At 38.1% G+C, this 26103-nt stretch overlaps 1 protein-coding gene across 1 annotated transcript in view; it reads right to left on the reverse strand.

Moving 5' to 3' along the window:
• The window catches only part of slc12a2 (solute carrier family 12 member 2), a 441149-nt gene continuing 415046 nt past the window's right edge, over window positions 1-26103 (reverse strand). The window contains exons 26-27 of the mRNA XM_077497763.1: window positions 11608-11675; window positions 1-1625 (exon numbers count right to left, since the gene is read on the reverse strand). Coding sequence (XP_077353889.1) covers window positions 1490-1625; window positions 11608-11675 — 204 coding nt within the window. The 3' untranslated portion in view covers window positions 1-1489. The remainder of the gene's footprint in view (window positions 1626-11607; window positions 11676-26103) is intronic.

Below are 26103 nucleotides of genomic sequence, written 5' to 3' on the forward strand. Positions count from 1 at the left end.
TTTTAAATAGAGAGATGGACTTTATTACATATGAGACACAAACTGAAATGCATAGAGGTATAAGTTTCTCAGATTTACATTACATTATTCAGAACTGTAAGCCTTCCAAGTTTGCAACAAGGTCACTGTTGATAAGACTATCAGTTCATCATACATCCTGATGGCAAACAAGATAATGGTGTGTGAGGGGCCTGAGTACTTGAGTAAATCTAAAGTGTACTGTGGCACCAACGCTGGATGTGTTAAATGGTGAGTCACCACAGAACCTGCTACAGGCAGAGCCGAGCTACATTAAGCGTTATAAGAGACCAATAAGGGCGGATGGTGATTACATACATATATGAAACTACATACATACAGTAGTTGTGGTGATCTACTCAACTGGCTGAAAACAAGACGTGACCTATCCAGTATGGCTTACAAAAACTTCGTTAGTTCTGGTATTAAGGCAAAGTTGACTAGCTTGTTGGATCACGGCATTTGTGTTTAAGGGAGGAAAAATACAAGAAACAAACATGAATTGAATGAAAACGTTTAGTTAATGTGCAGCTACTACTTTAATGTGATTTACATCGGTAGCTAATTAAATAACTATGACGAGAAATAAAACCTTGAATTCAAGATCATTCCATAAATGCTTCAGGCACTTTGCCTAAAAGCCGAATGGTGTCTTTTGTAGAGTAGTTGAGGCATTAGAAATATTAACATCTTTAATAATAAAAAGGAAGACTCAAAAGTTAACAGAAAAAAAAACACTACAGCTCAAAACAACAAAGGGGGAAGAACTGGTATAAAGTCTTCATACCATTAAAGGGACACCTTCTAGTCATGCAATTCACTCCACTAAGAAGGAATCATATTCAACAATCAATAGAACTATTATCCAATATAATGAGTAATATTGTAATCTTAATTTAGAGATTAATGTTTGATTAAACTGGAAGGCACATCCATAAGGCTTTAAAAAGGTGTTGCAAAGCATTCTACGTGCTTCTCTCCAAATATTTAAGGAAAGCAGCAAGGTAATCCATTATTGAGGCTTCACAAACATTTAACGGGTCCAGTAAATATTATAACAAGTGTGACTATTCTATGTCAAAACGGTGCAAAACCCCCTCTTTTTTTTTCTTTTTTTTTCTATTTTGAACCAGTAATTAAACCGTTTTGAGAAAGTGACATTTCCATGTGTGAATCAGATTGGAGCTTCATGAGAAAATACAGAATTTCAGGAACAAAAAGAAATGGAGAGTAGGTACATTTAAAAAAAAAAAAAAAAAAAAAAAAAAAAAAAAAAAAAAGCACCCTCCACTCACACTTCTTGAATTATATGGATTTTTCCTCATCTCAATCCATTCTGAATTTCATTCATGTGACTTTGTTTTTTTTTTTAAACTGAATTTGTGCACACACAGTTTGTAGTTATGTTTGTCTAACAGACACAGTAGGTCGATGTGAGAATTCATTCCCGACATGTAATTGTTGTTGCTTTTTAAGAATAGAAGGTTAGGACACTCTGGTGGTTGCCGCGCACCAGAAGGATGGGTGGCAGGTCCTGTGACAACACTTCCAGCCAGGCCATGTACAGAGCACTCGACACTGCACCCTTCCTGGCCAACGGCAGGCTCCTGAAAAAAACAACAAAGAAGTCAGATTTTAAGATGATGAATTGCACAGTTAGCCCTGTTAAAAGTTTCAAATGACATCCTTCTGGCTAATGACACTGGAGACGACTGTGTGTTTGTCTTGTTGGATCGGGCTGCAGCAATCGATACAGCAAACCACAGTTCATTTGGTGGGCAGTAGGCGTAGCGCTCCAGACTGGTTTAGATCCCACTTGGCAGACAGAAATTTTTGTGTTAACCTTGGTTGCTCTGAATCCCACTTGCCTCACTGCCATATGATGTTCGATAGGGGTGTACTCAAAAAATCGATACGGCAATATATCGTTGCGGGCCACATTACAATACATACACATATCGATACGCAGGTGTCAGAATCGAGATTGCTCGATAACTTTGAATAGGCAGTTAAGTTTGCCTTTGCTGCTTGCATTGTACCTAAAAAATAAAAACCAGCAGCGTCTTTGAAGTTAATTGCCTTCAGTTAATGCAAAAATAGCTCACCAGTGATTGGACACTATATTAATAATGGGAAGTACCGTGTGCAAAAGGCGTGTTTCGTGCGTACCAAAAATGTGTTTCGTACGTACAAAATGTTTCGTGCGTACAAAACAGTCCTCGCGCACGCTTGCTACGTCTCTCCTCAACACGTACAAAACTTTGATTTATGCTTGCGATGCAAGGGTCGGGGCGTAATATTTGTGCCACAATTCTTAACCAATCAGGAGTCGGACAGGAGAGCAAATCCTGATTGGCTGTTTAATATCCAATCAGGCAGAACTTTGCCAACGTGTCGTCACGCCGCGTTGCATCATGGGCGCTTCTTCGATTTTTCTTTTTTTTGTTTTGTTTACTAGCACTCGGTGCTTTCCTGTTTGTATTTTATCTGCATTTCTGCTGACTTTTATTTACTGAACAAAAGTTTTGTTATATTACGGGGTGAAGCAGCTCCCAACTGCTTTCCTGCTTAGCGGAAGACAAGTTTTAGCCCTCATGGGACCGTTGGATGACCGTTGGGGGGACGCTAACTTCGGAAATGAAGACTACTTTCAACATTTTCATTACGGTAAGTAGCATAAAAGTAGCATCTTTTAACTTGGCCACTATCACACACAGGCTTCCAAGACAATCAAAATTGTATGTGATAGTTACATACACGACATTGGCAATGCATGTGCATAGTTATGATGAAGAAAAAAAATCGCCACCCCCTTTCTTTATCTTCTTGTGCATTTTTAGTGCCTAGTGCCACCAAATGTATATCATGTATTAACAGACAGAAAAGAAAAACATGGAATGTCCAAAAGCACTATTAACTCAATGCCATAGTTACTGATTTATGTACGTTAGTGATATTGATTAGTTATGAAAATCGTGGAAAATTACGAGTTATCAGCTCTTGAATTCAGTTCACGAGTTAATTTTGTTGTCATTACCTGTATACTTGTGCACATAAATGCCATATCAAACAAATCACTAAAGCAGCCTTTTACCACCTAAAAGACTTCGACAGAAGGGTGGCATGCTCCATACCAGAAGAACCTGACTCATGCTTTTATTTCCAGTAGACTTGATTATTGCAAAGGTGTTCTTACTGATCTCCCTCAAAAGAGCATCACATTATAGCTGCAGAGGTTATGAAGTGGTTACCCTTAGTTGTACTAGACATTTAACATGAACAAGAAACTGTAGAAACATGGATGGTCACATTGTTTTCCAATAACTACATGAAGATGGATGGATATGATTGTTTCATGTTTTACAATTAATAACCTTGAGCTTTTGTTTGTTTCCAATTTACCAGGTAAACCAATCCAGATTGCACATTGTTTCTATATCCGGGTCACAGTCATCAATAAGATGTCTAAGGACAGAGAGTACAGCTGAGATGGATGGGACGGCGATGGATGGCTCCACAATAGGAGTCTACCATGCCTACTGTGTGTAAAACTTGAAATAAAAACTGCAAAGATGCACTGTAATTGAGGACGATTCATTTGATTTAAAAACAAAATGTACAGTTTGCTGTTTGTTGATCGATAATGCATCATTAAGTGTCAATTACAAATACAATGTGTAATATATTTTCATCTGTGGAACCTCTTGGGTCTTGCATTCTCAATACATCATCGTGAGTACAGTACTCTGAGGTCTTCATGGTCAATGATGGGCAACTGTGCAGTGTGTGCACTTCCGCACTTTAATCTTGAAACCATAAATGTGTCATGTACTGCATTGGCACTGTACCTGCAATAGTATTTTGGTTATTGTTTACAGGTTGTTCCGAACACAGTGTGTGTGACACTTTTTATTTTTCAAATTGTCAATGATACTGTTTGCAAGACACATTTAAATAAGTTCAGTAAAGGTGTCGACAACTTACAGGAGAAAAAAACACATGTTAAAAATGTTTGATTTGGTATGCTGCAAAACAGGCCATTACAACTATTACTAACTTCAAATTATGATAGTCCAATGTTAATGTTGTCATTCTTCAGGAGCTCTTGATTTCTCTGCTGTCAAGCTCAAGCTTCACGTTCTGACTCTTCCTACAGACATTTTAATGACTAAGTCAAATTGGTCTCATCAGCTGGCTCAAAAACGTCAGGAATTAGGGCTGCACAAAATTGGAAAATCATGCAATACGTGATTTTGCTGAATATAGCAATAGATATTGCAATATTTATTATGGATCTAAAGAAATGACTGATGACGATGATGATTTTATTATCTAATGAACAAATTATATTTCTCATGCAGTAAAATTTATTCAGAGTTATTTAATTGTAATGACTTCAATAATGTTCAACTAGTACACACAACTGGTGCACATTTTAGCAAGTGGCTGACTGGTCAAATTCAGATAAAAGCATGAAATTCCATATGAAACTTATTGCATGTCTGTTATATGCATATTGCATGGGCCAATAGTGCGATATCAATATTTTTCCCACTCCACTTCTTCATCTTCTGCTTCTCGTGGTGTTTTTGTCATCTTTGTTGCCTGGTAATAAAAACAAAACCCAAGGTTAGCGCTCAGATTTTTAATTGTCTGTCTGTAGTTATGGAAAAATGACAAGATCAACCATGTTTCTCACATTAGTAAAACAATTATTTTGGGCAAACATGTTTATTTCAACAGCTGCTAGTCATGGTGTATGGTTGTCTTGTAACCAAAATGAATTCAATTCTTACGTCAATAACTATGGCATTGGACTGCCAAACACAGTGCTCTTAGGTATTCAATGTTTTCTATTATTCACGATATACCTTTGGTGGTACCAGGCACTAATAACTAAAGAAAAATGGATGGTCTAACATTTTCTTTTCTACTTCTGAAACAACGCCACTCATGATGGCATGCATTGTTTAAGATTGTAATGATAGTAGCACAATCAAAAGAGGAGAAAACTATAGGATTTACTGACTTAAATACAGTACAGTATTTTGTAACTTACCAAAATGAAAACATAAGTAGCAGGTTAGCCTCTTCTCTTTTTTTTTTCTTCTATTTTATGCCGTCATCCAACATCACCATGAGCGCTAAAACATGTTTCCTCTCCTTCTTCCGCTAAGCAGGAAAGCAGTTAGGAGCTGCTTCATCCCGTAACATAACAAAACTCTGATTAAGTAAATAAAAGTCAGCAGAAATACAGACAAACATTCAAACAGGAAAGGACCGAGTGCTAGTTGAAAAAAAAAATAAAAATCGAAGAAGCGCCCATGATGCAACGCGGCGAGACGACACGTTGTCAAAGTTCTGCCTGATTGGATATTAAACAGCCAATCAGGATTTGCTCTCCTGTCCGACTCCTGATTGGTTAATAATTGTGGCACAAATATTACGCCTCGACCCTTGCATCGCAAGCATAAATCAAAGTTTTGTACGTGTTGAGGAGAGACGTAGCAAGCGTGCGCGAGGACTGTTTTGTACGCACGAAACACATTTTGTTCGTACGAAACACATTTTTGGTACGCACGAAACACGCCTTTTGCACACGGTACTTCCCATTACGCTTGCGGAATTGTGGCACAAATCTAACGCCATAGTGAGCGGACCAGACATGACTGGAGGTGACAAGGTCTAAGCAGAGGCTCAGAGGGGATCGGAATTTTAGTTGACTAAACTGACAGTTAAGTCTATTTATCTTCAGCATACATTTCAGCTTTTATACAGAAAATTATAACACCTATTGGTAACTAGCTTAACACAAGAAATTTAATACAACAGTGTCTTTATTGTCTCAATGAAACATGTTGAACTTACAATAATATAACATATTTTTCACCTAAATAAAAAAAAGTGCATAATTGCTTGAGATTAATCAGCTGCTCAATGAATGGAATCATGTTTGAACATTAAAAAAAAGTGCAGGGAACACTGAACAGTTCCTGAGTGGTTCTTTTCTTCCACCCACGTTTCATTACTTCTGATTGGATTGTGTGAATTTTCGTCACTGTGTTGTTTTCATTTTCGTTTCAGCCATTGACAAAATTATCATTCAACTTATGTTATCGTTTTCGTCTCAATAAATGGCTTCTATTTTAGTCGTCGTTTAATTTTCATCTGGAAAAAAAACTTTTCAGGATGAAAATATGACGAAAATTTTTCGTCACGAAATTATCACTGACTGGCATCTTACAAAAACTCAATTATTTCTAACGGGCTTTAAGATGGACAGCGGTTTGACTAAGTTTGACTAACAAATTGGTGCCAATGTAAAACCCAGCTTTTTCACTTTGGCAACTTGTTCAAGTTAAGCCTTTTCTTTTAAATGAACACCTTCAAATTTTAATCCATGATTTTATTACAAGTCGCCTGAGTTAGCCAGTCTTCCATGGCATGTCTTCAGCTGGTTCAAAAGGCGGCTGCTCACCTTTTAACTGATGCACGAAATAGGGATCACATTATGCTGATTTTAGCCTCCCTCCACTAGCTGCTGCGCATTTTACAGTCCATTTTTAGATTTTTTTGAATTTAATTTTTTTGTGACTTATTTTTTATTATTTCCAACACAACAACACTTCAAAAACACAAAAACAAAATTAACAAATGGTCAGTTGTTAGTATATAACGTCCACTTTTCCCAGTAATCTTCATACGCTGCTTGTCGCAACCTTATGATAAATGTGAGTCTCTCCATCATGTGAATTTCTTCTACAATGTCCTTCCAGTCCTTGAGTGTAGGTGGATCTTCTTTATACCACTTTCTGGTAATAGCTTTTTTTGAAGCTGCAAGCAAAACCTTTATCAAATAGTGGTCCTTATAAGGAAAACCTTGCCCATTAATATGTCCCAAGTCGACCACCAAACCTGTTTGTGGCAATTTGTAACCCAAAATTTTATGTGAATGACCTACATTTTGCTCTCCACACTTTCTCCAACAGGGTTGGTGAGCTGATTGGGAAGCTTTTTTAATGTTTGGTGTGATGAAATACCTTACAATGTTTTTCCAACAAAACATTTTCCAATTCTTGGAATTCGTCGTAGTAATTTGAGTTTCACAAATGTTGAACCATGTATCATCACTTATTTCTTCTTGGAGTTCATTAACCCATTTATCCCTGATATATAACGATGTTTTCCTATTGACAACCAACCCTTTATACAATTTGGATATTAATTTCCTTCCCTTATTTAGATATACATCTCCAAGTATTTCTGTAATTACATTTAATTCACCTGGAAGGCCTGGCTTTATCTCTTTGTTGTGTAACAACTATGGCCTATGGCCCAGTCCACCCTCTAAATTTTTATTTTTTTTTGGTTTTCGTCTTCCAAAGCAAACTCTCTGCAGTTGCATGAACATTCCACAGCTCAGGAAGGATCTAATCTTGGTTAGGTCTGCAGGTGGTCACTCAACCACAAACAAAGCTCCTTTGAAGCCGCTGAACAGGACACATAGGAATTTATGCGCCTGCCAAAAGAGTTTGTTTAAGCCCGACTTCCCGGGGTCCGAGAGGAGCTTTTACGAGCTAGCAGATACAGCTAACTGATTACAGGAATGTTTTCTTATCAACCAAAAAGGATGCTCTGGCAACAGCTACCCAGGGGGCAATGACACGAGACACCCCTGGAACGTCTAGATGGAGCAACAGCGCCGCCAAGTGGTGAAACTTGGGACTATCCTTAGTGACAGTTCTTACAAGTAACTGCATTTTACACATTTATACCATGATAATTCTTGATAGATAACTGAACTACGAAGGATTCATGTTATGTCTCTGTGTATGAACGTCCTCTCATTTGTACTCCATAAGGAATGAAAGGTAATCAATATCTTTCAGTTTAGTCAGATTAGGCAAGTAGGAACTACCTCACAAAAGTAGTTTATGATGCATTAATTGCGATGTGTGCTAAACGTGTTGTGTTGTGTGCTCAACTTCAACGCTGACCCCCGAAGAGACTCTTTTACTCCCCCCCCCTTTTCTTCGCCATCGGTAACTGCCCGCCATCAACGAGCTCCGCGGCCTTGCATCGTACCGCCGGACTCAAAGGTTGCGCACCCAAGCCGCACCGCATCTCACCTGCCTTCCCCAGACGCAGGCACGCAGCAGACCGAGCTCCAACACCTCGAGTCCAAGGCTGTCCGGCGGAACCAACCACGCCGGAGAAAGATCTCGCGGACCAATCAAGGGACGAGCCGCGCAACTACGTCAGCCCCCGACCGGCCCCCTTGCTCACCTGTGGAATAGCCCCTTTTGATTTTTCTTGCCTTTTGGAACGAACATTGACTATTTTTCCCCCTTTTCCAAAGACCTCCCGTTTCTGCTCGTTCGACGCAGCACCCAACTCGTAAGTGCACGTTTGATCCCCAATTCGGCATATCACTGTGTGCAACTTACATTTGAAACATATCACAGATCTGGCAAGTTAAGTTTCTCTTTTCCTGTTTCCTTATTCGTTCACATTCCTTCCCTATTTTTATTAGCTTTATTTTATTTCCCTTCTTCTGACGGTAGAATAGTTAGATAGGCAGTGTTTTGATTCTGTAGTGTAACGATCGTGAATAAATGCATGTTTTATTAACTCTATTCCGCCTAAGTCATCTGTGTTTCCGAGTGGATTATTATTCTTTTGTTAGTACAACAAACCACTGAATATTGCGTGTAGGGACTTCAGATTAAAAATGATTGATAAAGAAAGGATTTTGGTCATTGGTTGCTCCTGTTAACCAAAGCAAAGCCAATGTGGTGCCCCTAGAGGTTATCGAGGTAATTACAATTTACCTCTAACGTCCAGATTATTAATTCTTCCAAAAGACGACCCAATTATCGCTACAGTTGTAATGATCTCTAACTTGGAGATACATAAAGAATTCTTGATTCTCCAAGTCAAAACTTTGTTGCAAGTTTTGAAAGCTTGCCATTTCTCCTTTTTTGATGAATACTTTTACAGTGTTTAACCCTTTATTTGCCCATTTCTTAAATCTTATATTCGTACTGCCTGATTTAAAATTTGTATCAAAAGCCAGCCAACTGAACTGCTTTATTTCTTTCTCCATTTTAAATATTTTAACAGTTTTAAACCAAACCTCCAGGGTGAATTTGGTAATAGAATGCAGTTTGTGTTCATTCTCCACAAACATTTTCTTGTTTGCAATCATAGTGCTGACATGACTTTCACTGCTTAACTCTATTTGTTTCCATTTTGTTGTGTTCAAGAAATCACACCATCCCATCATATACCTAAGCTGAGCTGCATAGAAATAGTCTTCTAAATGTGGCAGTGCCAACCCACCCTCTTTTTTCGGAATTTGAAGTGTTGAGAATTTAATTCTTGGTTTTGCCCCATTCCATATGAATCTTGATTTTTTTTTTTTTTTTTTATCCCATTCAGTAAACTGGTGAATTTCAATTGGCACAGGCAAAGACTGAAATAGATACAAAATTCTCGGCAGCACATTCATTTTGATAGTTTCAATTCTTCTAACAACAAAACATCCCATCTCACCATGTCTTTATAGATTTGTTGACTTAAAGGTTTGTAATTAGCTTCATACAACTTAATGAGGTTGCTTGTAAGTGTTATTCCCAAATAAGTAATAGAATTTTCATTCCACCTGAAACTATATTGTTTCATAATTTCAGTAGGGGGGTTGCAGTTGAGCCGGAGCACTTGCGTATTCCCAACATTTAATTTATAACCTGAGAGGTATCCAAAATAATTTAGGAGATCCATCAATTTTTGTAGACATACTTCCGGTCGTTTTAAATATATTAAGACATCATCTGCGAATAAACATACCTTGTGCTCATTGTTTCTAATTTTAACCCCTTCTATTCCCTCTTCCTGCCTTATCGCTTGATCTAAGGGTTCGATGAAGATTGCAAATAATGTTGGAGAAAGGCTACATCCCTGCCTGGCCGACCTTTCCAGCCCAAACCAGTTTGTGAGGCTGCCATTTATCTTAATTTTCGTTTTTGGATTTTCATCAAATGTTTTCACACATTTAATTGATTGCGAGTTGAAGCCAAACCTCTCCAAACAACAATACAAAAATTCCCAACTAACACAATCAAAGGCTTTTTCGGCATCTAAACTTAAAGAGTAGAGCACTTTCATTTTTCTCCTGCACCTGTTGTATAACGTGCAGTGTCCTCCTGATGTTGTCTTGGGTTTGACACCCTCTAATAAAGCCTGATTGATCTTCGTCAATCAAATCAGAAATAAAAGTCTGAAATCTGTTAGATATAATTGATGTATATATCTTATAGTCACAATTTCATATTGATTTTGGTCTGTAGTTTTCACAGTACTCTGTCTTTGCCCTCTTTGTGTAAAACAGTAATTATGGCTTCTCTCCATGATACACCATTTTGCAGTGTATGATTAAATTATGCCAACAGCAAAGGAGTCAGTTCATTTATGCAGATCACATACCACTCTACTGGAAAGCCATCAGTTCCGGGTGTCTTGTTTGCTTTCATTTTTTTAATCGCCTCATGTAATTCTTTTTCAGTTGTTGGAGAATTTATTAGTGAATTTTGTGTTTCTACTATTTTTGGTAGATCTAGCGATTTCAAAAACTCTTGAATTGCCTCTTCCATCGCAGATTCTGGTTGTGAATATAGGTTTGAATAATAATCTTCAAATGACTTTTCAATCTCTTTGGGTTTGTCACTAATGTTTTGGATCCAGGATTTCAAATTTTATGAATAACGTTAAGTTGTTGCTGGTTTCTTAAACGTCTGGCTAGAGATTTAGTTAATTTTGCTCCCCCTTCATAGTAAGTTTGTTTTAAAAATCTTATTTTCTTTTCTACCTCCTGTGTTAACATAATCTATTTTTTCCCTTGTTTCTCTAATCTTGTTGAGTGTTTCTGGGTCATTATTTTTTTTTTTATGCAGTTGTTCTAAAGCATCTTTAAATTTATTTTTAAATGGTATAGCTACCAACTTAGCTCTCTGAGCTTCTCCACCTTTATCCGCCTGTCCGATGCCTCAGGTCGGCTGAACAGCTGCTCCTTGAGGTACCGAGGTCCAAACGGAAGCTCAGAGGGGATAGAACATTTTCGGTCTGTGGCCCAAAACTTTAGAATATTCTGTCTTTTAGTATTAGACAAGCCACCTCACTGTCCATTTTTAAAACTCGTCTTAAAACTTCTTTTTATTCTATGGCCTTTAACACCGCATGAGACTCAGCTCTTTTAGTGCTCTTTTATTTGTTTTACTCTATTTTATGTTTCATGTTTTTAATGTCAATCTATTTTGTTTTATGTTCACTGTACAGCACTTTGTATTCAGCTATTGTTGTTTTTTTAAAGTGCTTATAAATAAAGTTGAGTTGTATTGCTCCAAAAACTCACACTGACGTGCTCTGGCGCGTTCATTTCCATTTTAAATATCCAGAAGGATGTCGGACCCGGACCCCCAAATGAGGGGGTCAGGGTTTTTGAGAAGGGTCCATTGCAGTTCGAATCAACCCACAGTCAACTCACCATACGAGCACAAACCACTCAAACAGAGGAGTCAAAAAGCAGCTTACATGACAATAAGGTTGGCTGTGTTGGAGTGTTCCTTCAGTAGCTCGTTGAGTCTTATCTGACGGTTAGTCTGAAAAATGGCAAATATGTCAGATCAAACTCATTACACTGTTCTATAACAAATTGTATGCACATAGAGATCTGCAGCGTTAATAGCTTATTTTTAACCAGTACACGAACAGTTTGAACAGTGAACAACCTGTTAGATTGTGTTACATGCCAAGTGAAACACATACGTAATTATTCACAAGTAACTTATCTCCGTGAAATCATTGAACAAATAGATCTCTTTTTCTACCTTAATCAGTCATTGTCAAAATCAAAGTCAGGTCTCAAGGGTTGAACAAACTTCTCCCAGTAGGAAACAAATTGTCCATTTCTATAATTGATGTATGCTGTTATTTTCTCCATTTTGTAAATGGCCATAGTAATGTCTATCCACCCATTCAGTGTTGGGCTTTCTTGTGTCAACCACTTCCTTGTTAGGGCCTTTTACTAGCAACCAACAAAATGTTGACCAATTGTTTGTCTTTTTTTTTTCTTTTTTTTTTAACCAATATTGAGGTATATATCCAAACCACAAGAACTTACTCTTGAAGAATATCGCACATTTAAATATATCCTGTAGTGCAGGGGTGTCCAAAGTTTTTCATTTGAGGGCCACATACAGAAAATCAGAAGGACGCATGGGCCATATAATGTTATGAAGAGAAATTGTGTTTAGTCCTAAAAATTGTACAAATAATTTATTTGTGCTTTTGCATATTTAGAAAAATGCCAGAGTATATAAACCAATTTATTTGTAATATGGCAGTTAGGTTATTATAGTTTGGGAATTTTTCATCTTAGTTTTTATTAGTTTTCAGGGTGGTTCTGTTAGTTTTTATTAGTTTAGTTCTTTAAAAAATGCTTAGTTTTAGTTTAGTTTGTTAGTTTCTGTATTAGTATTAGTTTAAAAAAAAAAGTGTATTAGTTGTGCACAATATTTAAAAAAAAGCTAGAGAGCATCTGAAGGTGCTTTTCTATTGGCTGCTGCGAGATGACGTCACTTCTATGTGACATACTTTCAAACGTCATTATTCCGGTTTATATCAAAATAAATCTACTAAAATCACACTTAAAATTATCCCCAAAGGCTCATGCATTAAATTAATTACCAAAGACTAAAATAAATGACATGTTTGCAATAATTCTAGTTAGTTTTGTAAACATAAATATGGTTTCAGTTAGTTTTCATTTTCTAAAAAGCATTTTCGTTTTTATTTTATTTCAGTAAGAATGTTTTTTTTTTTTTTTTTTCATTAGTTTTAGTAAACTAAAATAATCTTTAATGGCACCTGTTTTTCGATACCCTCCCTTCTTTACGTTGACCATCTCCAAACATTTTTGTTTTGTTTATTAGGGCCCGAGCAGCGACCGCTGCGAGGTCCCTATTGTTCCTGAAGGAATTCTTATTATTAGGGCCCGAGCAGTGGCGGCGGCGGTGCCGCTGCGAGGCCCTATTGTTTTTGTAGGAATTCTTATTATTATTAGGGCCCGAGCAGCGGCGGCTGCCCGCTTCTCCTACACGGTTAACCCGATTGACTTCAAACTTGGGATGTACCATCTCAACACCTGGGACAACATCATTGTGAAAAATGAAAAGTTTTTGATATACTATATGACGGCGGCGGCGCATCAAATTTAGAGTTTAAAAATTCTTACTTCACGAGGCATTGCCGGTTGTACGTTTAATCTAGAGCTACGAAAATTGGTACACATATGTAACAGACTATGACCTACAAAAAGCTCTTTTTGAACCATATGCTAAACCTAACAGGACGTCCGCCATTTTGATTTACTTTGGAATGTGTTGCCATTTTTTTTGGCCATTTCATAGGGGTCATATTTTAACAAACTCCTCCTACAGAGTTTATCCGATCATCTTCAAACTTGGTGTGATTCATCTTAAGATGTTGAAAATGAAAAGTTATTGAAAGTTTTTTATTTCGTCACACGCTGTTGTCGTGGCATGCACTTTTTGCAAAGGAAAAAAAATCCTTCTTAATGAAGCATTCCCAGTTGTACGAAGCAGCTAGAGCGACGAAAAATTGTAGACATATGTAACAGCCCAGGATGTACAAAAAAGTCTCTTGGTGCCATGTGCTAAACCCAACAGGAAGTCCCCCAGGGGCCGGGCATCACATTTTGAGCTAAAAAACTCCTCTTTAACGAAGCATTCCCGGTTGTACGTTTCACCTAGCGCTATGATAATTTGCAGGCATACATAAGAGCCCGTGATGTACAAAAAAAGTCTCTTGGAACCATGTGCTAAACAAAACAGGAAGTCTGCCATTTTGATTTATGATGGGATTTGTTGCCATTTTTTGTGGCCTTTTTCAGGGGTCATATTTTAACGAACCCCTCCTACAAAATTTATCCGACTGTCTTCAAACTTGGTGTGTTTCATCTTAAGATGTTTAAGATGCAAAGTAATCGAAAGTTTTTTATTTTGTAACACGCTGTTGCCATAGCAATGCATTGTTTGTCAAGTGCTGCTTTTTTTTTTTATACACATGAAAACTCATGAAACTTTGCAAACACATCAGACTTGTCATGAACATGAATTTTCAGAGATTTATTGTGCAATTTGCAATAAATAGCGCCCTCTAGACATTTTTATGAAGCATTTCCGATTGTATGATTATGCTAGACCTACAAAAAAGTATTATGTAGCCATTTGCCAAACCAAAGAGGAAGTCCGCTATTTTGATTTTATTTTGGGAAATATACATCATTTTTGGCCTTTTTCATTAAACTTTGCACAGAAAAGGCATGGAAAAAACTAACATTTTAAATGGTCCTTGTTCCATGTAACAGTTGTCAAGTGCTGCTTTTTTTTTTTTTTTTTTATACACATGAAAACTCATGAAACTTTGCAAACACATCAGACTTGTCATGAACATGAATTTTCAGAGATTTATTGTGCAATTTGCAATAAATAGCGCCCTCTAGGCATTTTTATGAAGCATTTCCGATTGTATGATTATGCTAGACCTACAAAAAAGTATTATGTAGCCATTTGCCAAACCAAAGAGGAAGTCCGCTATTTTGATTTTATTTTGGGAACTATACATCATTTTTGGCCTTTTTCATTAAACTTTGCACAGACAAGGCATGGAAAAAACTAACATTTTAAATGGTCCTTGTTCCATGTAACAGTACCCCAACGTGCCAGTACCCTGACGTGCAAGTAACCCAACGTTGTGCTCAATAGCGCCCTCTATGCATTTTTATGGAGCATTTCCAATTGTATGATTCAAGCGATACACAACTAAAGATGACTTGACCTAGATTTGTGAAAACTGGGAGGCATACCTATTAGCTTAAGACCTACAAAAAGTATTCTGTAGCCGTATGCTAAACCTAAAAGGAAGTCCGCCATTTTGAATTTATTTTGGGAATTGCGCACCATATTTTGCGTTTTGATTAAACTTTGCACACACAAGGCTTGTCAAAAACATTTTAGATGGTCCTTGTCCTATTTTACAGTACCCCAACGTGCCAGTACCCCGACGTGCAAGTACCCCAACGTGGCCCGGGTTGCGAGGGCCCTTTATAGCTGCTCGCAGCTCTAGTTCTTCTTCTTTTTCTTCTCCGCAAACAATCGCATTTTTGAGGCACTAAACATGAACGAAAACTCACCAAACTTTACACGGAGATCGGGCCTGGCGAAAAATTTGATATTTTAAAGTCGCCATACGTGATAACAGAAAAATGGCTCTGTAGCGCCACCTACATAGGTTTAACGGATCCCTGTCCCGCTACGATTGTCCTATGGCTACGAAAATTGTGTGGCACCTGTAGCACATCCAGATGAACAAAAACCTCTTTGATATGTGTACCCTAAAATAGACAGGAAGTGAGGTATGAGTATTTGAATGTCCAATTTTGGCCCATTTTTGCACATTTACAGGGGTCATACTTTTGCCCGCTTCTCCTACACGGTTAACCCGATTGACTTCAAACTTGGGCTGTACCATCTCAAGACCTGGGACAACATCATGGTAAAAAATCTAAAGTTTTTGACATACTATATGACGGTGGCGGGGCATCAAATTTACAGTTTCAAAATTCTTACTTAACAAAGCATTGCCGTGGTACGTTTAATTGAGAGCCACGAAAATTGGTACACATATGTAACAGACTATGATCTACAAAAAACTCTTTTTGAACCATATGCTAAACCTAACAGGAAGTCCGCCAGAGGCGAGGCATCAAATTTTGTGTTTCAAAATTCTTATTTAATGAAGCATTCCCGGCTGTACATTTCACCTAGAGTTACCAACATTTGAAGACATATGTAACAGCCCTCAAGGTACAAAAAACTCTTTTTGAACCATATGCTAAACCGAACAGGAAGTCCGCCAGTTTGATTTACTTTGGAACGTGTTGCCATTTTTTGGGCCATTTCATAGGGGTCTTATTTTAACGAACTCCTCCTACAGAGTTTATCCGATCATCTCCAAACTTGGTGTGATTCATCTTAAAATGTTGAAGATGAAAAGTTATTGAAAGCTTTTTATTTCGTCGCACGCTGTTGCCGTGGCATGCACAGTTTGCAAAGGAAAAAATTCCCTCTTAATGAAGCATTCACAGTTGTACGAAGCAGCGAGAGCTACGAAAATTTGGAGACAAATTTAACAGCCCACAATGTACAAAAAAGTCTCTTGGTGCCATGTGCTAAACCCAACAGGAAGTCCCGTAAGGGCCGGTCATCACATTTTGAGGTAAAAAACTCCTCTTTAACGAAGCATTCCCGGTTGTACGTTTCACCTAGCGCTATGATAATTTAGACGCATACATAAGAGCCCACGATGTACAAAATAGTCTCTTGGAACCATCTTCCAAAACAAACAGGAAGTCCGCCATTTTGATTTACGTTGGGATTTGTAGCCATTTTTTGTGGCCTTTTTTAGGGGTCATATTTTAACGAACTCCTCCTACAAAATTTATCCGACTGTATTCAAACTTGGTGTGCTTCATCTTAAGATGTTTAAGATAAAAAGTTATCGAAAGTTATTTATTTTGTCCCACGCCGTTTCATGGCGATGCATTGTTTGCCAAGTAAAATGCTGCTTTTTTTTTTTTTGGGTCTAAACATGTGCAAAAACTCATGAAACTTTACACACACATCAGGCTTGTCATAAGCATGAATATTTTAGAGATTTCTTATTAAATTTGCAATAAATGCTTCAATAGCGCCCATTTTTATGACGTCTTTCCGATTATATGATTCAGCTAGATGTGTGAATATTGGCAGGCATGCCTAATATATTCAAAAAGTATTCTATATAGCCATGTGCCAATCCATTTTGATTTTATTTTGTTAATTGTGCATCATTTTTGGCCTTTCCATGAAACTTTACAAACACAAAGCATGGCAAAAACGTTTAAAATTTAGATGGTTTCCTATTTGACAGTACCCCAACATGCCAGTACCCCGACGTGCAAATACCCCAACGTGGCCCGGGTTGCGAGGGCCCTTTATAGCTGCTCGCAGCTCTAGTTCTTCTTTTTATTTTTTGTTATTATTCTTTTCCGCAAACAATCACATTTTTTAGACACTAAACGTGAACGAAAACTCACCAAACTTTACACACACGTCAGGCCTGGCGAAAAATTTGATATTTTAAAGTCGCCATAGGTGATAACAGAAAAATGGCTCCATAGCGCCACCTACATAGGTTAAACAGATCCCTGGCCCGCTACGATTGTCCGACGGCTATGAAAATTGTGTGGCACCTGTAGCACATCCAGATGAACAAAAACCTCTTTGATGTGTGTACCCTAAAATAGACAGGAAGTGAGATATGAGTATTTAAATGTCCAATTTTGGCCAATTTTTGCACATTTACAGGGGTCATACTTTTGCCTGCATCTCCTACACGGTTAATCCAATTGACTTCAAACTTGGGATGTACCATCTCAAGACCTGGGACAACACCATGGTAAAAAATCTAAAGTTTTCGACATACTATATGACGGCGGTGGGGCATCAAATTTAGAGTTTCAAAACTCTTACTAAACGTAGTATTGCCGGTTGTATGTTTAACCTAGAGCTACGAAAATTGGTACACATATGTAACAGACTATGACCTACAAAAAAGTCTGTTGGTGCCATATGCTAAACCCAACAGGAAGTCCGCCAGAGGCGGGGCATCAAATTTTGAGTTTCAAAATTCTTACTTAATGAAGCATTCCCGGCTGTACGTTTCACCTAGAGTTACCAAAATTTAAAGACATATGTAACAGCCCTCAAGGTACAAAAAACTCTTTTTGAACCATATGCTAAACCTAACAGAAAGTCCACCATTTTGATTTACTTTGGAACGTGTTCCCATTTTTTTGGCCATTTCATAGGGGTCCTATTTTAACGAACTCCTCTTACAGAGTTTATCCGATCATCTTCAAACTTGGTGTGATTCATCTTAAGATGTTGAAGATGAAAAGTTATTGAAAGCTTTTTATTTCGCTGCACGCTGTTGTCGTGGCATGCACTTGTTTGCAAAGGAAAAAAATTCTTCTTAATGAAGAATTCTCAGTTGTACGAAGCAGCTAGAGCTACGAAAATTTGTAGACATATGTAACAGCCCACGATGTACAAAAAAGTCTCTTGCTGCTTTGTGCTAAACCCAACAGGAAGTCCCGCAAGGGCCGGGCATCACTTTTTGAGCTAAAAAACTCCTCTTTAACGAAGCATTCCCGGTTGTACCTTTCACCTAGCGCTATGATAATTTGGAGGCATACATAAGAGCCCACGATGTACAAAAAAGTCTTTTAGAACCATATGCTAAGCCAAACAGGAAGTCCGGCATTTTGATTTACTTTGCTATTTGTAGCCATTTTTTGGGGGCCTTTTATAGGCCTCATATTTTCTACAAAACTTATCAGATTGTCTTCATTCTTTGGCATGTTTCATCTGAAGTATTGCCGGTTATACGTTTAATCTAGAGCTACGAAAATTGGTACACATATGTAACAGACTATGATCTACAAAAAAGCCTGTTGGTGCCATATGCTAAACCTAACAGGAAGTCCGCCAGAGGCAGGGCATCAAATTTTGCATTTCAAAATTTTTACTTAATGAAGCATTTCCGGCTGTACGTTTCACCTAGAGTGACCAAAATTTGAAGACATATGTAACAGCCCTCGAGGTACAAAAAACTCTTTTTGAACCATATGCTAAACCTAACAGGACGTCCGCCATTTTGATTTACTTTGGAATGTGTTGCCATTTTTTGGGCCATTTCGTAGGGGTCTTATTTTAACGAACTCCTCCTACAGAGTTTATCCGATCATCTTCAAACTTGGTGTGATTCATCTTAAGATGTTGACGATGAAAAGTTATTGAAAGCTTTTTATTTCGTCGCACGCTGTTGTCGTGGCATGCACTTTTTGCAAAGGAAAAAAATCCTTCTTAATGAAGCATTCCCAGTTGTACGAAGCAGCTAGAGCGACGAAAAATTGTAGACATATGTAACAGCCCAGGATGTACAAAAAAGTCTCTTGGTGCCATGTGCTAAACCCAACAGGAAGTCCCCCAGGGGCCGGGCATCACATTTTGAGCTAGAAAACTCCTCTTTAACGAAGCATTCCCGGTTGTACGTTTCACCTAGCGAGATGATAATTTGCAGGCATACATAAGAGCCCATGATGTACAAAAAAGTCTCTTGGAACCATGTGCTAAACCAAACAGGAAGTCTGCCATTTTGATTTATGATGGGATTTGTTGCCATTTTTTGTGGCCTTTTTCAGGGGTCATATTTTAACGAACTCCTCGTACAAAGTTCATCCGACCGTCTTCAAACTTGGTGTGTTTCATCTTAAGATGTTTAAGATGCAAAGTTATCGAAAGTTTTTTATTTTGTCGCACGCTGCTGCTATAGCGATGCATTGTTTGCCAAGTAAAGTGCTGCTTTGTTTTTTTATCTATACATGTGTGAAAACTCATGAAACTTTGCAAACACATCAGACTTGTCATGAACATGAATTTTTAGAGATTTATTGTGCAATTTGCAATAAATAGCGCCCTCTAGACATTTTTATGAAGTATTTCCGATTGTATGATTCTGCTAGATTTGTGAAAATTAGGACAGACCCCTATCAGCCTAATACCTACAAAAAAGTATTATGTAGCCATTTGCCAAACCAAAGAGGAAGTCCGCTATTTTGATTTTATTTTGGGAATTATACATCATTTTTGGCCTCTTTCATTAAACTTTGCACAGACAAGGCATGGAAAAAACTAACATTTTAAATGGTCCTTGTTCCATGTAACAGTACCCCAACGTGCCAGTACCCTGACGTGCAAGTAACCCAACGTTGTGCTCAATAGCGCCCTCTATGCATTTTTATGGAGCATTTCCAATTGTATGATTCAAGCGATACACAACTAAAGATGACTTGACCTAGATTTGTGAAAACTGGGAGGCATACCTATTAGCTTAAGACCTACAAAAAGTATTCTGTAGCCGTATGCTAAACCTAAAAGGAAGTCCGCCATTTTGAATTTATTTTGGGAATTGCACACCATCTTTGGCCTTTTGCACTCACAAAGCTTGTCAAAAACATTTTAGATGGTCCTTGTCCGATTTGACAGTACCCCAACGTGCCAGTACCCCGACGTGCAAGTACCCCAACGTGGCCCAGGTTGCGAGGGCCCTTTATAGCTGCTCGCAGCTCTAGTTATTATTCTTCTTCTTCTTTTTCTTTGTTATTATTCTTTTCCGCAAACAATCGCATTTTTGAGACGCTAAACGTGAACGAAAACTCATCAAACTTTACACGCACATCAGGCCTGGCGAAATATTTGATATTTTAAAGTCGCCATACATGATAACAGAAAAATGGCTCCATAGCGCCACCTACATAGGTTAAACGGATCCCTGTCCCGCTACGATTGTCCTATGGCGACGAAAATTGTGTGGCACCCGTAGCACATCCAGATGAACAAAAACCTCTTTGATGTGTGTACCCTAAAATAGACAGAAAGTGAGGTATGATCATCTGAATGTCCAATTTTGGCCCAGTTTTGCACATTTACAGGGGTCATACTTTTGCCCGCTTCTCCTACACGGTTAACCCGATTGACTTCAAACTTGGGATGGACCATCTCAACACCTGGGACAACATCATTGTAAAAAATCAAAAGTTTTTGATATACTATATGACGGCGGCGGCGCATCAAATTTAGAGTTTAAAAATTCTTACTTCACGAGGCATTGCCGGTTGTACGTTTAATCTAGAGCTACGAAAATTGGTACACATATGTAACAGGCTATGACCTACAAAAAACTCTTTTTGAACCATATGCTAAACCTAACAGGAAGTCCACCATTTTGATTTATTTTGGAACGTGTTGCCATTTTTTTGGCCATTTCATTGGAGTCTTATTTTAACGAACTCCTCCTACAGTGTTTATCCGATCATCTTCAAACTTGGTGTGATTCATCTTAAGATGTTGAAGATGAAAAGTTATTGAAAGCTTTGTATTTCGTCGCACGCTGTTGTCATGGCATGCACTGTTTGCAAAGGAAAAAAAATATCCTTAAAGAAGCATTGCCAGTTGTACGAAGCAGCTAGAGCTACGAAAATTTGTAGACATATGTAACAGCCCAAGATGTACAAAAAAAGTCTCCTGGTGCCCTGTGCTAAACCCAACAGGAAGTCCCCCAGGGGCCGGGCATCACATTTTGAGCTAAAAAAAACTCCTCTTTAACAAAGCATACCCGGCTGTACGTTTCACCTAGAGTTACCAAAATTTGTAGAGGTATATAACAGCCCTCGATTTACAAAAAACTCTTTTTGAACCATATGCGAAACCTAACAGGACGTCCGCCATTTTGATTTACTTTGGAATGTGTTGCCATTTTTTTTGGCCATTTCATAGGGGTCATATTTTACCAAACTCCTCCTACAGAGTTTATCCGATCATCTTCAAACTTGGTGTGATTCATCTTAAGATGTTGAAAATGAAAAGTTATTGAAAGTTTTTTATTTCGTCACATGCTGTTATCGTGGCATGCACTTTTTGCAAAGGAAAAAAATCCTTCTTAATGAAGCATTCCCAGTTGTACGAAGCAGCTAGAGTGACGAAAAATTGTAGACATATGTAACAGCCCAGGATCTACAAAAATGTCTCTTGGTGCCATGTGCTAAACGCAACAGGAAGTCCCCCAGGGGCCGGGCATCACATTTTGAGCTAAAAAACTCCTCTTTAACTAAGCATTCCCGGTTGTACGTTTCACCTAGCGCTATGATAATTTGCAGGCATACATAAGAGCCCACGATGTACAAAAAAGTCTCTTGGAACCATGGGCTAAACCAAACAGGAAGTCCGCCATTTTGATTTATGATGGGATTTGTTGCCATTTTTTGTGGCCTTTTTCAGGGGTCATATTTTAACGAACCCCTCCTACAAAATTTATCCGACTGTCTTCAAACTTGGTATGTTTCATCTTAAGATGTTTAAGATGCAAAGTAATCGAAAGTTTTTTATTTTGTCACACGCTGTTGCCATAGCAATGCATGGGAATTGCACACCATATTTTGCGTTTTGATTAAACACCTAAAGCTATGATAATTTGCAGGCAAACATAAGAGCTCAGGATGTACAAAAAAAGTCTCTTGGAGCAATATGCTAAACCAATCAGGAAGTCCACCATTTTGATTTACGTTGGGATTTGTAGCCATTTTTTGTGGCCTTTTTTAGGGGTCATATTTTAACGAACTCCTCCTACAAAATTTATCCGACTGTCTTTAAACTTGGTGTGCTTCATCTTAAGATGTTTAAGATGCAAAGTAATCGAAAGTTTTTTATTTTGTCACACGCTGTTGCCATAGCAATGCATGGGAATTGCACACCATATTTTGCGTTTTGATTAAACACCTAAAGCTATGATAATTTGCAGGCAAACATAAGAGCTCAGGATGTACAAAAAAAGTCTCTTGGAGCAATATGCTAAACCAATCAGGAAGTCCACCATTTTGATTTACGTTGGGATTTGTAGCCATTTTTTGTGGCCTTTTTTAGGGGTCATATTTTAACGAACTCCTCCTACAAAATTTATCCGACTGTCTTTAAACTTGGTGTGCTTCATCTTAAGATGTTTAAGATGCAAAGTTATCGAAAGTTATTTATTTTGTCGCACGCCGTTGTCATGGCGATGCATTGTTTGCCAAGTAAAATGTTACTTTTTTTTTTTGGTCTAAACATGTGCAAAAACTCATGAAACTTTACACACACATCAGGCTTGTCATCAGCATGAATATTTTAGAGATTTCTTATTCAATTTGCAATAAATGGTTCAATAGCGCCCTCTAGACATTTTTATGAAGCTTTTGCAAATGTTTTGTGTTTTATGATTCAGCTAGATTTGTAAAAATTGGGATACCTATCAGCCTAAGACTTACAAAAAGGTTTCTAAAGCCATATGCTGAATCAAAAAGGAAGTCTGCCATTTTGATTTACTTTGGTATTTGTAGCCATTTTTTGGGGCCTTTTATAGGGGTCATATTTTCAACAGAACTTATCAGATCGTCTTCATTCTTTGGCGTGTTTCATCTTAAGATATTTAAGATGAAAAGTTATTGAATTTTTTTTATTTTGTCACACGCCTTTGCTGTAGCCATGCATTGTTTGTGAAGAAAAATGCTTTTTTGAGAGTCTAAATATGGGTGAAAACTCACAAAACTTTGCACACGCACCAGACCTGTCTAGAACATGAATATTTTATTTAGAGATTTGTTGTGCTATTTGTAATAAATGGCTCAATAGCGCCCTCTAGACATTTTTATGAAGTCTTTCCGATTATATGATTCAGCTAGATGTGTGAATATTGGCAGGCATGCCGAATATATTCAAAAAGTATTCTATATAGCCATGTGCCAATCCATTTTGATTTTATTTTGTTAATTGTGCATCGTTTTTGGCCTTTCCATGAAACTTTAAAAACACAAAGCATGGCAAAAACGTTTACAATTTAGATGGTTTCCTATTTGACAGTACCCCAACATGCCAGTACCCCGACGTGCAAATACCCCAACGTGGCCCGGATTGCGAGGGCCCTTTATAGCTGCTCGCAGCTCTAGTTAGGGCCCGAGCAGCGGCGGCGGCGGTGCCGCTGCGAGGCCCTATTGTTTTTGTAGGAATTCTTCTTATTATTAGGGCCCGAGCAGCGGCGGCGGCGGTGCCGCTGCGAGGCCCTATTGTTTTTGTAGGAATTCTTCTTATTATTATTATTCTTATTATTATTCTTCTCCGCAAACAATCGCATTTTTGAGACACTAAACGTGACCGAAAACTCACCAAACTTTACACGCACATCAGGCCTGGCGAAAAATTTGATATTTTAAAGTCGCCATACATGATAACAGAAAAATGGCTCCTTAGCGCCCCCTACATAGGTTAAACGGATCCCTGTCCCGCTACGATTGTCCGACGGCTATGAAAATTGTGTGGCACCTGTAGCACATCCCAACGAACAAAAACCTCTTTGAAGTGTGTACCCTAAAATAGACAGAAAGTGAGGTATGAGTATTTAAATGTCCACTTTTTGCCAATTTTTGCACATTTACAGGGGTCATACTTTTGCCCGCTTCTCCTACACGGTTAACCCGATTGACTTCAAACTTGGGATGTACCATCTCAACACCTGGGACAACATCATTGTGAAAAATGAAAAGTTTTTGATATACTATATGACGGCGGCGGCGCATCAAATTTAGAGTTTAAAAATTCTTACTTCACGAGGCATTGCCGGTTGTACGTTTAATCTAGAGCTACGAAAATTGGTACACATATGTAACAGGCTATGACCTACAAAAAACTCTTTTTGAACCATATGCTAAACCTAACAGGAAGTCCACCATTTTGATTTATTTTGGAACGTGTTGCCATTTTTTTGGCCATTTCATTGGAGTCTTATTTTAACGAACTCCTCCTACAGTGTTTATCCGATCATCTTCAAACTTGGTGTGATTCATCTTAAGATGTTGAAGATGAAAAGTTATTGAAAGCTTTGTATTTCGTCGCACGCTGTTGTCATGGCATGCACTGTTTGCAAAGGAAAAAAAATATCCTTAAAGAAGCATTGCCAGTTGTACGAAGCAGCTAGAGCTACGAAAATTTGTAGACATATGTAACAGCCCAAGATGTACAAAAAAGTCTCCTGGTGCCCTGTGCTAAACCCAACAGGAAGTCCCCCAGGGGCCGGGCATCACATTTTGAGCTAAAAAAAACTCCTCTTTAACAAAGCATACCCGGCTGTACGTTTCACCTAGAGTTACCAAAATTTGTAGAGGTATATAACAGCCCTCGATTTACAAAAAACTCTTTTTGAACCATATGCTAAACCTAACAGGACGTCCGCCATTTTGATTTACTTTGGAATGTGTTGCCATTTTTTTTGGCCATTTCATAGGGGTCATATTTTAACAAACTCCTCCTACAGAGTTTATCCGATCATCTTCAAACTTGGTGTGATTCATCTTAAGATGTTGAAAATGAAAAGTTATTAAAAAAAATTTATTTCGTCACATGCTGTTATCGTGGCATGCACTTTTTGCAAAGGAAAAAAATCCTTCTTAATGAAGCATTCCCAGTTGTACGAAGCAGCTAGAGTGACGAAAAATTGTAGACATATGTAACAGCCCAGGATCTACAAAAATGTCTCTTGGTGCCATGTGCTAAACGCAACAGGAAGTCCCCCAGGGGCCGGGCATCACATTTTGAGCTAAAAAACTCCTCTTTAACTAAGCATTCCCGGTTGTACGTTTCACCTAGCGCTATGATAATTTGCAGGCATACATAAGAGCCCACGATGTACAAAAAAGTCTCTTGGAACCATGGGCTAAACCAAACAGGAAGTCCGCCATTTTGATTTATGATGGGATTTGTTGCCATTTTTTGTGGCCTTTTTCAGGGGTCATATTTTAACGAACCCCTCCTACAAAATTTATCCGACTGTCTTCAAACTTGGTATGTTTCATCTTAAGATGTTTAAGATGCAAAGTAATCGAAAGTTTTTTATTTTGTCACACGCTGTTGCCATAGCAATGCATGGGAATTGCACACCATATTTTGCGTTTTGATTAAATACCTAAAGCTATGATAATTTGCAGGCAAACATAAGAGCTCAGGATGTACAAAAAAAGTCTCTTGGAGCAATATGCTAAACCAATCAGGAAGTCCACCATTTTGATTTACGTTGGGATTTGTAGCCATTTTTTGTGGCCTTTTTTAGGGGTCATATTTTAACGAACTCCTCCTACAAAATTTATCCGACTGTCTTTAAACTTGGTGTGCTTCATCTTAAGATGTTTAAGATGCAAAGTTATCGAAAGTTATTTATTTTGTCGCACGCCGTTGTCATGGCGATGCATTGTTTGCCAAGTCAAATGTTACTTTTTTTTTTTGGTCTAAACATGTGCAAAAACTCATGAAACTTTACACACAC

The sequence above is a fragment of the Festucalex cinctus genome, chromosome 15, assembly GCF_051991245.1.
Source record: "Festucalex cinctus isolate MCC-2025b chromosome 15, RoL_Fcin_1.0, whole genome shotgun sequence".
NCBI classification, from domain to species: Eukaryota; Metazoa; Chordata; class Actinopteri; order Syngnathiformes; family Syngnathidae; genus Festucalex; species Festucalex cinctus.